Raw genomic sequence first — 13,265 nt, 5'->3', positions numbered from 1 at the left:
ATCCCACCTTATGGTAGGATCGTTCAGAAGCCTGGTAACAAGCCTGGTATAAGGTTATATATCCCATTGGTTTAATTATGTGTATAGCTATGGAGATTATTTAGTGAAATGAATGGATTGTAGCAAGTGTATGTAGAGTTTAGTTTATTGTCAAGTGTACCGAGGTATCCTGAAAAGCTTTTTTGTTGCGTGCTAACCAGTCAGCGGAAAGACTATGCATGATTACAATCAAGTGTATAGATGCAGGGTAAAGACAATAACGCTTAGTTCTAGGTAAAATCCAATTCATGATAGTCCGAGGGTCTCCAATGAGGTAGATGGTGGGTCAGGACCGCACTCAAGTTGGTGATAGGATGGTTCATCAGCCTGCGATACAATATGGCTAACTATAGAAAATTGATTTTTCTGACATGGCAAATCTGGCTTACAATCATTTCTCGGAAGGAGAACCCTTAAGTAATGCTGGTACTGACTATATCCACTTTCCCAGCTGTCTACACAGTAATGATTGCAACAGACAGCCACCTTGATTCTATAAATTTAGTATTAAATAATATGGTTCATGTCGTACCACAGATTGTTTCCACATGTTTATGAGTAAACTTGCGATCTTTCTTACATTCTGCAGCTCGCAGGGTCCAGGTTTTGCACCCATATTAAAGCTTAACACTTTTCATCCTGATTACATTATCAGACAACAGTATGAGTTCAGTTTTTCAGGTTGTGAGATGGGGTCTTCAGTTGTTGCATTTCTCTTCATCACACTAGTTCTGATTTGTTTTATGCTGCTGAGGTTGGGGAATTTGTTCATGTTTTCTGACTCCAGTGTTTCCAAATGTCCCTACATTAAATTTATTTGTTGAATTTTATTTATTTTTCCTCGGTGTTGACTTTTTGACCAAATTCCAAACTACTTATCTATTTATTGCCCTAACAGTTTGTAACCTTAAGGACTGTTTCCAAGGCACCGGATTTTATTCAGGGACCTTCCCTTTAAGTTTAACATGGAAATATGAATGAATCCTCGACAGAACTGGAAGATGTACATTGCTTTATAAGATGTTTTATAAGAAGCAGAATTAGGCCATTCGGCCCATCGAGTCTACTTCACAATTCAATCATAGTTTATCCATTTTTTCTTCTCAACCCCATTCTCCTGCCTTCTCCCTGTAACCATTGAAGCCCCGACTAATCTACTGATCTCTGCTTTAAAAATACCCAATGACTTGGCCTCCACAGCCGTCTGTGGCAATGAATTGCACAGATTCACCACCCTCTGGCTAAAGGAATTCCTCCTCATCTCCATTCTAAAGGTACTTCCTTTTATTCTGAAGCTGTGCCCTCTAGCCCTAGACTCTTCCACAACTGGAAACATCCTTTCCACATCCACTCTATCTAGGCCTTTCATTATTCGGTAGGTTTCCATGAGCCATCCCTATTGTGAATGGACAATAGCTCTGCTTAATCAAATGTCATGTGTAGGAAGGAACTGCAGATGCTGGTTTAAACCGAAGATAGACACAAAAAGCTGGAGTAACTCAGCAAGTCAGTCAGCATCTCTGGAGAAAGGTGACGGCCTGAAGAAGGGTCTCGACCCGAAACGTCACCTATTCCTCTTCTCCGGAGATGCTGTCTGACCCACTGAGAAACTCCAGCTTTTTGTGTCCATCTTAACCAAATATAATGTTGTTAATTGGTGAAGGAGAGGTGGAAAGCAAGCTATGCTGCTGCTACTTGCATTCATAACACTCGCAGGGAGAAAACAACCGATTTTCCTTCCTTTAAAGTGTTCTGCTCAATTAATTCTGTATCACTCAAGGATCACATTTTGGGCAGATATTAATTACATGACTCACAACCCTAATTATTCAGTGACTATTACATTCTGTTGATATTGTAACAAAAAGCAAATTGCAAAAGGTCATTTATGGTGCTCTGTGTCCTAATGTAAGAAGAAACGTGTATTTAGCTTCCCCATCCTGTGTCAACAAATGTGGCTTGTGACACTTCAGGATAAATGTTATTTTTTCCAGTTTGAGCTTTAGCTCATTCTTTTGCTTTGAGTTTCCAGCTGCAGTGGCTGGGTGTGGAAGGAGAATGAGTTTCTACTGAACCGAGAGTTGTGGTGATCTATGTTTGCTCAGGGTATTTGGGTTCAATGAATAACTTGTGCTCAAGAAATATTACTCACTGAAGAAGATATGCCATGACAACCATTTCCTCTCAGATCTTTACATACACTGGGGCGGCACGGTGGCGCAGCGGGTAGAGTTGCTGCCTTACAGTGCCAGTGATTAAATATACTTGGAGAAAACATTTTCAAAGAGGACATTTGTCATTTTTCCATTCATACTTGAACTCCCTTCCATGTCGAATACTGATGAGTAACGCCATCTATTTCTGTTACACATTAAAAAAAAAAAAACCTTGCTTGAATAAAGTTCCTTATTTGCCATTTTTCTGTTAACCTTTCCGATTGCTTTATTTTTCTTTATTTATGGTTAGCAAGGTTTCCATTTGTGCATGTTGTAGGTTAGCTTTGGCAATTTCAAACATGTCTTTGGACTGCCCTCTCTTTCACAAGATGTAGTATAATTTAGGTTCTTTAGTGTAGTTTATCATTGTCACATGTGCCAAGATACAGTAAATGTTTTGGTTTGTGCAAGTGGATGATAGAAGTTCTTTTTTTTTTAAGAGATACAGCGCAGAAACAGGTCTTTTGGCCCACCGAGTCCGCACCGACCAGTGATCCCTGCAAATTAACGCAATCCTTCACACACTAGGGACAATTTTATCCATACACCAAGCAAATTAACCTACAAACATGTACGTCTTTGGAGTGTGGGAGGAAACCGAAGATCTCGGAGAAAACCCACGCGGGTCACGGGGAGAACGTACAAACTCAGTACGGACAGCACCCGTAGTCAGGATCCAAACCCGGGTCTATGGTGTTGTAAGGCAGTAACTGTGCCGCCAATATGTTGCCAGTATTGGATATATATTTCCAATTTTTATATTGTTTGCTTTCGAATTTGTCACCTAGTGGAACTATTTCTTTACAAACAGTTTTTTTTTTTAATCCACTTGTTCATCTGCACTAATCTTGTTAATGGTTTCATTTTATAAGTGCTATCCTCCAGTGTCAAGAGTTTGATGCTAATGATTTTTTATACTCTTCCCTTAGATTCTTTTCTGCGCAATCGGTCCAGCTCTGACCATGAAGCCACTGCGATGATGAAGGCTCAGTTTATGAGCCTCTGGGATGGACTCGAAACAGACTTCAACTGTCAGGTGACTGAACTATGAGATTTCAATGTTAATATTCTGTGTCTGTTCATTTATCTGTGGTGGCACGGTGGCGCAGCAGTACAGTTGCTGCCTTACAGCGCCAGAGACCCGGGTTCAATCCTGACTACGAGTGCTGTCTGTAGGGAGTTTGTACATTTTCACCTGTTTCCTCCCATGCTCCAAAGACGTACAGGTTTGTAGGTTAATTGGCTTTGGTAAAGATAGAAAATTGTCCTTGGTGTGTAGGATGGTGCTAGTGTACAGGATTCACTAGTCGGTGCCGAAGGGCCTGTTTTCGAGATGTATCTAAACTCTCGATTAAACTAAACTAAACTATTACCTTTGTGTTTAGTTTAGAGACACAACATGGAAACAAGTTCCTTTGGACCACTGAGTCTATGTCGATCGTTGATCATCCAAATCACACTAGTTCTAAGTTATCCCACTTTCTCAACTACTCCCTACAGACTACAGGCATTTTACAAATTACTAATTAATCTACAAACCTGCACGTCTTGTCCTGCCCAATCCTATAAGATAGCCTATCTTGTTCTCAGATCCACAGTTCCCACAAATCTAAGCTTACCTCCACACCTCAAAGATTTTTAAAATTTAAACTAAAGCTTGTCGTCTTAGTTTAAAGTCACCCCGTGGTCTTGATAACCCCACCACTAGTTCCATTATTGATTAGTCTTTAGCCCCACAAGAACCTTGCCTTATGAATCTTCCCCTTGTGTGAATAAATCATCCATCAAAGATAGTAGAAACAAGGAACTGCAGATGCTGGTTTGCACCAAACATAAACACAAAGTGCTGGAGTAACTGCGGGTCAGGCAGCATCTTTGTAGAAAAAGGATGGGTGACGCTTTGGGTTTGAGACCCTACTTCAGACTTTTTCAGAAGAAGGGTCTCGACCCGAAACGTTACCCATCCTTTTTTTCCAGAGATGCTGCTTGACCAGCTGAGTCACTCCAGCACTTTGTGTCTATCCATCAAAGATACCCGTGAGTATTTTTAACCATCCCGTTATCTTTCGGTTTAGATTTGTAATTGTCATGTGTGCAGAGTGAAAAGCTTTGTTTTACAGACTAGAGTCATAGAGTGATACAGTGTGGAAACAGGCCCTTCAGCCCAAGTTGCCCACACTGGCCAACGTCCCAGCTACACTAGTCCCACCTGCCCGCGTTTGGTTCATATCCTTCAAAATCTGTCCTATCCATGTACCTGTCTAACTGCTTCTTAAATAGTGTCCAAACATACTGTACAACACAGTTCAGATATACAATATTTACATACAATAGGTTCAAACTCAAGAACAATAGACAAAGCAAAGGGAAAGATACCGAGTGCAGAAATAGTTTAATTTAGCAATGAAAAGCTTGTTTCTCCGTGATAGTTTATGTAGACTACACTGTGTGTGGACATGTTTCTCTTTTAGTTTAGTTTAGAGATACAACGCGGAAACAGGCCTTTTGGCCCACTGAGTCCGCACCGACCAGCAATCCCCGCACATTAACATTACCCTTCACACACCAGGGACAATTTACAATTGCGCCAAGCCAATTAACCTACAAACCTCTACGTCTTTGGTGTGTGGGAGGAAACCAAAGATCTTGGCGAAAACTCATGCAGGTCACGGGGAGAACGTACAAACTCTGTACAGACAGCGCCCGTAGTCGGGATCGAACCCGATGTGCCGCCGTGCCGCCCGATTTAATTTGAATGTGTGGGATCCTAAGTTTGCTACAGCCATGATCAGTATTTATGATTAGCTATTATGCTTTTATTTTGCTGAAGAATTAAAAGTATTTTACTATAATTTGGAGTTAATTGATGAGAGAAATAATGAAACAAAATAATGAAATTGTCGATTACGCTGTTCCAAGGATATCACTTCTTTTAATAAAAATTGTGTTGTACTGATGCCCTGCACCCAGGTAATCGTGATGGGAGCCACCAACCGACCACAAGATCTAGACACTGCCATTTTGCGAAGGATGCCAACAAGATTTCATATAAACCAGCCTGTAAGTATTGATGTGGGAATAATGCTTTAAGATTATCGAAACATAGAAAAATAGCTGCAGGAGTAGGCCATTCAGCCCTTCGAGCCAGCACCGCCATTGAATATGATCATGGCTAATCATTCAGTATCAGTACCCTGTTCCTGCTTTCTCCCCATATCCCTTGATTCCGTTTGCCCCAAGAGCTATATCTAATTCTCTCTTGAATACATCCAGTGAATTAGAAACATAGAAAATAAGTGCAGGAGTAGGCCATTTGGCCCTTCAAGCCAGCACCACCATCCAATATGATCATGGCTGATCATCCAAAATCAGTGCCCCGTTCCTGCTTTTTCCCCATAATCCCTTGATTCCTTTAGCTCTAAGAGCTAAATTTAACTTGCACTTGAAAACATCCAGTGAATTGGCCTCGACAGCCTTCTGTGGCAGAGAATTCCACAGATTCACAACTCTGGGTGAAAAAGTTTTTCCTCATCTCAGTCCTAAATGGCCTACCCCTTATTTGTTAAACTGTGACCCCTGGTTCTGGACTCTCCCAACACGGGGACCATTTTTCCTGCATCAAGCCTATCCAATCCTTTAAGAATTGTTTATGTTTCTAAAGATCCCCTTTCATCCTAAATTCCAGTGAATACAAGCCCAGTCGACCCATTCTTTAATCATATGTCAGTCCCGCCATCCCGGGAATTAACCTGGTAAACTATGGTGCACTCCCTCAATAGCAATAATGTCCTTCCTCAAATTAGGTGACCAAAACTGCCCACAATACTCCAGGTACAGTCTCACTAGGGTCTTGTACAACTGCAGTAGGACCTCCTTGCTCCTAAACTCAAATCCTCTTGCAATGAAGGCCAACAGGCCATTAGCTTTCTTCACTGCCTGCTGTTCCTGCGTGCTTACTTTCAGTGACGGATGTACAAGCACACCCAGGCCTCCACTGCCTTCTGTGGCAGAGAATTCCACAGATTCACAACTCTATGGCTTAAAATGTTTTTCCTTATCTCAGTCCAAAATGGCCTACCCTTTATTCTTAAACTGTGACCCCTGGTTCTGCGCTCCCCCAACATGGGGAACATTTTTCCTGCATCTAGCCTGTCCAATCCCGTAAGAATTTTATATGTTTCTATAAGGTCCTTTCTCATCCTTCTAAATTATCATTGCTTAATATTTATGATTATGACCTTAGAAGATAGAGCAGTACAGCACAAGAACCCTTCGGCCCAAAATGTCTGGGCAGAACATGATGCCAAGGAGATAAGTTCTAGGAGCGGAATTAGGCCATTCGGCCCATTAAGTCTACTCTGCCATTCAATCATGGCTGATCTATCACCTAGTTTGCAATTTTAAACCTTACAGAAATATATAGGACAGATTGTTCTAAGTACAGATTATGATGAGGTTAGTAAAAGATTCTTAGGGCGGTGAATCTGTGGAATTCTTTGCCACAGAAGGCTGTGGAGGCCAAGTCAGTGGATATATTTAAGGTAGAGATAGGTAGATTCTTGATTAGTACGGGTGTCAGAGGATATGGGGAGAAGGCAGGAGAATGGAGTTGGGACAGAGATAGATCAGCCATGATTGAATGGCGGAGTAGACTTGATGGGCTGAATGGCCTAATTCTGCTCCTATCACTATCTTATGAAGGCATGGGCAGACCAGCAGTAGCATAGTTAGTTGATGTAGTCTAGTGTAGGAAAAAATAGAAGGATTATATTTAGGAAGTTAGAAGAAGGAAAGAAATGCACCTTAAATAATAATAATGCAAATAGGGCAAAGCACCATGTTAGATGTTTAGACCTGAGAGATACCGTATGGAAAAGGGCCCTGCGGCCCACTGAGTCCACACTTACCAGCGATCACCCCGTACACTAGCACATGTTACACACTAGGGACAATTTACAATTTACAGAAACCAATTAACCTACAAACCTGCACATCTTTCAAGTGTGGGGGGGGGGGGACACCTGAGCACCTGGAGAAAACCCACGAGGTCACGGGATGAACGTACAAACTCTGTGCAGACAAGCACCCGTAGTCAGGATAAAACCTGTGTCTCTGGCGCTGAAAGGCAGCAACTCTACCGCTGCGCCACTGTGGTTTTACAATGTTGTAAAGAAAATATCATTTGGATGTATTTAAGAACAAAAAATATTAGGTGAGGGCGTTGTAAAACATGCGGTTCTTTCATGTGACATGAACATTGCTGAGAATGCTGCATTTATTGGCTTAATTGCTCTACAACGACCTGCTTGGTCATTTCCATTCAAGAATCCACTGGACTGCTGTGGGTCTGGGCACATACATGCAAGGATGGCCGATTTCCTTTCCTAATTGACATTTTTTTACACCAACCTTGATTCATGGGCAACATCACAGGCAATCTTTTTTAAGTTCTTCCGTTGCTGTGGCTGAGTTTGAACTGTGCAGGAAGGAACTGCAGATGATGGATTAAACCAAAGATAGACACAAAAAGCTGGAGTAACTCAGCGGTGTCAGGCAGCATCTCTGGAGAGAAGGAATGGGTGACCATTCTTCAGACCGTCACCCAATCCTTCTCTCCAGAGATGCTGCCTGTCCCCGCTGAGTTACTCCAGCTTTTTGTGTCTAAGTAGAGTTTGAACTGATGTCTTCAGACCATTGAATGTGGATGTTTAGATTGCTCGTCAATTTCCGTAACCACTATTGTCTCAGAATTTCTATGCTAGATGAATATGATGGTATATTCCAACATGATGGGTTTTGGCAGAAAGTATTACACGAATTGGCGTTTTTTCGGTAGTACTGTGTTGCATGTTATTAAACTGATTTTTTTTCCCCTTTGTTTCACAGAACATCAAGCAGCGGGATCTAATTCTGGCTCTAATTCTACTAAATGAAAAGGTTTGTGGCTTGAAATAAAAGCCAATTGAATTATGTTATTGCTTGGATTGCCAAATATTTTCCATACTTGGCTTGAGTATTTGCTTCTGTAGTAATATATCAGTTTGATTTTAATAATCTATGCATTCCAAGGCCACATAACATTGCTTATAAATGTTCTACTTTTGTTACCGTTGTAGTTCTCCCTTTATTAAAAGCAAACAGTAGGATTTTGATTTTTTAAATAATATGGGACCAGTATTTGACATAAATACAAATGAACCCATTTAACTATTGCAAAGTGTTTATGAAGGAACTGCAGATGCTGGAAAATTGAAGGTACACAAAAATGCTGGAGAATCTCAGCGGGTGCAGCAGCATCTATGGAGCGAAGGAAATAGGCAACGTTTCGGCCCGAAGCGTTGCCTATTTCCTTCGCTCCATAGATGCTGCTGCACCCGCTGAGTTTCTCCAGCATTTTTGTCTACCTAACTATTGCAAAGGCTTTGTTATTGTTGTATCTTGAATTAGCATGGATACCTGATGCTGATGCTAGTAAATAGAAATCTGAGAAACTTTCTGGAGTCATTAAACATGTTATATGTATATTGACATGTTCACATATTGTGTGTGTTGACATGTTACATGTGTGATGCGTTATGTGTGTTGACAAGTCCATGTATTATATGCATGTTGATGGGTTAACATGTATGTAGGTTGACATGTTTACACGTTGTATGCATATTAACATGTTTGCGTGTTGTAGCATGTTGACATGTTTTTACGTGTTGTATGCATGTTGACGTGTTCATCTGTTCATATATATATATATATATATATATATATATATATATATGTTGCTGGCCAAGATTCCCCATCTACGCTAGTCCCACCTGTGCACATTTTACCCGTTTCCTTCTAGACCATTCCTATCCTGAGCTACCATTTACCCCATTGAAGACCATCAGACTATCTTTAATTGGACTTTACTTTGCACTATATGTAATTTCCTTTATCCTGTATCTCTACACTGTGGACGGCTCGGTTGTCATCTTGCATGGTCCAGGGTTTCCATCCTGACTACCTGTGTTGTCTGCACACAGTTTGTACGTTCTCCCCGTGACCTGCGTGGGTTTTCTCCGGGAGCTCTGGTTTCCTCCCACACTCCAAAGATGTGCAGGCTTGTAGGTTAATTGGCTTGGTTAAATTGTAAATTGTCCCTAGTGTGTGTATAGGAGAGTGTGAGTGTGCGTGGATGGCTGGTCGGCACGGACTCAGTGGGCCGAAGGGCCAGTTTCCGCGCTGTATCTCCAAACTAAACTAAATTATCTATATACCTGTCCAAATGTCTTTTAAATGTTGTTGTGCTACCTGCCACAACTACCTCCTCTGGTAGCGTGTTTCTAGAACTAAAATATATTATTTTGTTTCTTATTAGGTTGACAATTGCGTGAACTTGGCTGAAATTGCCAAGGAAACTCATGGCTTTTCGGGAAGTGACCTGAAAGAGCTGTGCAGAGATGCTGCCATGTTCTGTGTCCGAGATTACGTCAATGGTTCTGAGGAGGAGCAAAGGTTTGTAAGATTCAGAGTTTTTTTTCTAAGATAGACACAAAATGTGGGAATAACTCTACACATCCGGCAGCATCTCTAGTGAAAAAGTATGGGTGATGTTTCATAGAAACAGAGAAAGTAGGTGCAGGAGTAGGCCATTCGGCCCTTCGAGCCAGCCATTCAATATGATGATGGCTGTTCATCCAGAATCAGTACCCCGTTCCTGCTTTCTCCACATATTCCTCGATTCTCTTTCGGGTCGGGACCCTTCCACAGACCCTGTATCTAAGATACAGTTTTTGTAGAGTGATGTCCAATTGGATCGAAATTCACAATCGAGCAGTCATGAAGGATTTCACTCATCTGATGTATGGCGGATTTTGAATGTTTCGTTTATGTGGACATGATTGTCAGTACATAGTGACAACAGTATGGTTCTGAATGTAACCGCACTATTTGAACGCAAAACACTACAGCACGAGAACAGGCCCTTCAGGCCACAATGCACCAAACACGATGCAAGCTAAACCAATCTCATCTGCCTGCACCTGATCCATGTTCCCCTATTCCCTGCATTACCATGTTAGAGCCTAAAAGGCCTTTCCACGCCACAATCGTATCTGCTTCCACCACCACCCTGGCAGTGTGTTCCAGGCATCCATCACCCTCTGTGCAAAAATGAAAACGTAATCCCCCTCCCCCTTTCTTTCTTTCTCTCTCTCTTTTCTCTTCTCCCCTCTCCCCACTCCCCACTGGTCTGAAGAAGTGTCCCAACCCAAAACATCACCCATCTTTTTTTCTCCAAAGGTGCTGCCCGACCCACTGGGTTGCACCAGCACTCCCACACTCCAAAGTGTCTATCTTCGGTATAAACCAGCATCTGCAGTTCCTTTCCACGCACTAAATTTGTTGTTTTGTCAATATCCCCGCATGTAATATTTTGAACGTGATCAAGGCAGATTTTGCACCCCTTCATTCAACATGTGTTCACATTCTGCTTGTTTTAACAGCGACAAGGAGAGGATCCGTCCCATCAAACAACAGGATCTACAGAAGGCAATAGACAAGATGCGGAGGTCTAAGGAAGCCACCGTTTCCAATGGTTTGATGCACCTCAGCGTAGACTGAGGGTCCAGTGTACGTGTACAGTTTGGAGGTCAAGTTGAGTTGTACCTTTGCTTAGTGACTTTGCTAAACGACGGCTCTGACTCTGCTCACGGCAAGAGCTGCAACCGGAGAAAGAAGAAGAGGGATTCTTCCCCCCTCAAAAAAAAAAAAATCAAATTTCTGTGAACGTAACACCACCTATCCATTATCTAAACCGAACCCAGCAACCCCTCTGGTTCATATTCACAGAAAAACTTACACCAGACTATTTGTGTAATTCTTATTCACTGGATTGTGTTGATAGATATAATCGGATTTTCTGTAGCTGGTTCGATTTGTGACTGCATTTAGTATCACTGTTCACAATGTAAAATGGGAAAAGTGCTGCTTGAATGATGCAAACTCCAGAGGAAATGTCAGTGCATCTTTAACATGAAGTGAGAGCACCAATTGGCTCACACTCTGCAATCTGCATCAATTAATGATGAATTAGATTAATTACAGGGCCCTGAACATGGAATGAAATAATGTGAAGAAGCTATTCAAAGCAGTTTCTGACTTTTGGTTGAACCATGGTCGAGTTTGTTAATTTAATCGCGAAACCAAGCAGGTTATGCTTTTTAAATGTTTTTTTTTTTTTTTTCCAGTTCAAGGTAAATAAATATTGAAAGTCCAAATGAGTTTTTTCTATTATTTGGTTTTTTTTTGGAATGGATACCTGCAAAGTATTGTACAGATTACTATGTTGGTTAATAATTTAAAATAATATAAAAAATATATGTGCATTTAATTTTTTATGTCTTATCAAACTAACTATTACGAGTCGGTGCTCATTTTTATTTTTTACAAAGAATGGCTCAAAATTATAAACCGTTCCTCTGCTAACGGGAAAAGAATGACAGAATTTAAATGAAAGGGAACGGAAGATTTACAAATAATAAATTAATGTCCATAATTTGGCTGGTTGATGACTCATGATTGGGGTTGGTTGACTGGTGGAATCAGGGCATGGGTTTGGAATTGTAGGAATGAGAGTGATGTCTACAAAAACTTCTTTTAATAAGTGGGTAGCTAACACACTGCCTAGATGGGGGCGGCACAGTGGTGCAGCGGTAGACGTGCTGCCTCACTGCGCCAGAGATCCGGATTTGATCCAGACCACTGGTGCTGTCCGCACGGACTTTGTACGTTCTCCCTTTGGGTTTTATCTGGGTGCTCCGTTTCCTCCCACACTCCAAAGACGTGTACGTTAACTGGTATCCGTGGAAAAAAATTGACCCTGGTATGTAGGATAGAACTAGTGTTATCCTACGGGTGATCGCTGGTCGGCACGGGTTCTGGTGGGCCTAAGAGCCTGTTTGCACGCTGTATCTCTAAACTAAACAAAATTAATTAAAAAAATTGTGTGCATATTCACTGGCGTTTAGAAGGATGAGGGGGAATCTTATAGAAACATATAAAATTATAAAAGGACTGGACAAGCTAGATGCAGGAAAAATGTTCGCAATGTTGGGCGAGTCCAGAACCCGGGGCCACAGTTAGAATAAAGGGGAGGTTATTTAAGACTGAGGTGAGAAAAAACTTTTTCACCCAGAGAGTTGTAAATTTATGGAATTCCCTGCCACAGAGGCCAGTGGAGGCCAAGTCACTGGATGGATTTAAGAGAGAGTTAGATAGAGCTCTAGGGGCTAGTGGAGTCAAGGGATATGGGGAGAAGGCAGGCACGGGTTATTGATAGGGGACGATCAGCCATGATCACAATGAATGGTGGTGCTGGCTCGAAGGGCCGAATAGCCTCCTCCTGCACCTATTTTCTATGTTTCTATAATTTGACTAATCGATGGGTTGATTTGATCGGGATGGCTGGTGGAGAGAGGGCATGGGTTCAAGATTTCAAAGCAGATCAAGCCAAACTTTCCCTTCCATATGCACGCCATTATATTTTTAGACTTTAGAGATACAGAGTGGAAATATGCCCTTCGGCCCACCGAGTCCACGCCGACCAGCGATCACCCCGTACACTAGCACCATCCTCTTGTGATGTTTGCAAGAACTTATTTTAACATGTGGGTAGTCAACGCACTGTCTAAATATTTATTTCTTTTGGTTACTATGTATTTTGGGCGGGAGGGTGGGATCCTAAAAAAATATGGTAGAATGGAGAAGTCGAATCATAATAGTTCCAACTGAGGGATATCTGTCAGCACAAAACTGATCTGATTGTTATGTTTAAAGATTGCTGTCAGTACCTTTACTAATCAATGTAAAATTAAAGCTACATTTACAGATGTGGAATTTTCTCCGATTTCAGTGTTATTGATACCAGAGAATTTTGCCAAATCACTATTGAGATCTGATCTTTCACTTTCACTTGCCTAATTTAGTTATTTTAACACTATTTTAATAAAATCCATAAGGTGATCAAAGACTTAC

At 41.4% G+C, this 13,265-nt stretch overlaps 1 protein-coding gene across 5 annotated transcripts in view; it reads left to right on the top strand.

Annotated features, from left to right (window-relative positions):
- The window catches only part of atad1 (ATPase family AAA domain containing 1), a 40,368-nt gene extending 28,583 nt beyond the window's left edge, over nt 1–11,785 (top strand). For 4 of the 5 annotated variants that reach the window (XM_033034363.1, XM_033034365.1, XM_033034366.1 and 1 more), the window contains exons 6-10: nt 3,185–3,291; nt 5,226–5,315; nt 8,142–8,192; nt 9,610–9,746; nt 10,736–11,785. In XM_033034363.1, the coding sequence (XP_032890254.1) occupies nt 3,185–3,291; nt 5,226–5,315; nt 8,142–8,192; nt 9,610–9,746; nt 10,736–10,853 (503 nt within the window). In that variant the 3' untranslated portion in view covers nt 10,854–11,785. The remainder of the gene's footprint in view (nt 1–3,184; nt 3,292–5,225; nt 5,316–8,141; nt 8,193–9,609; nt 9,747–10,735) is intronic. The other variant, XM_033034364.1, reaches the window with a different exon arrangement.
- The last annotated feature ends 1,480 nt before the right edge of the window (nt 11,786–13,265 follow it).

This window comes from Amblyraja radiata, chromosome 15 (assembly GCF_010909765.2).
Source record: "Amblyraja radiata isolate CabotCenter1 chromosome 15, sAmbRad1.1.pri, whole genome shotgun sequence".
In the NCBI taxonomy this organism is placed as follows: Eukaryota; Metazoa; Chordata; class Chondrichthyes; order Rajiformes; family Rajidae; genus Amblyraja; species Amblyraja radiata.
Note: the sequence above shows the minus strand (reverse complement) of the source record. Positions and strands in the feature narration are given on the sequence as shown.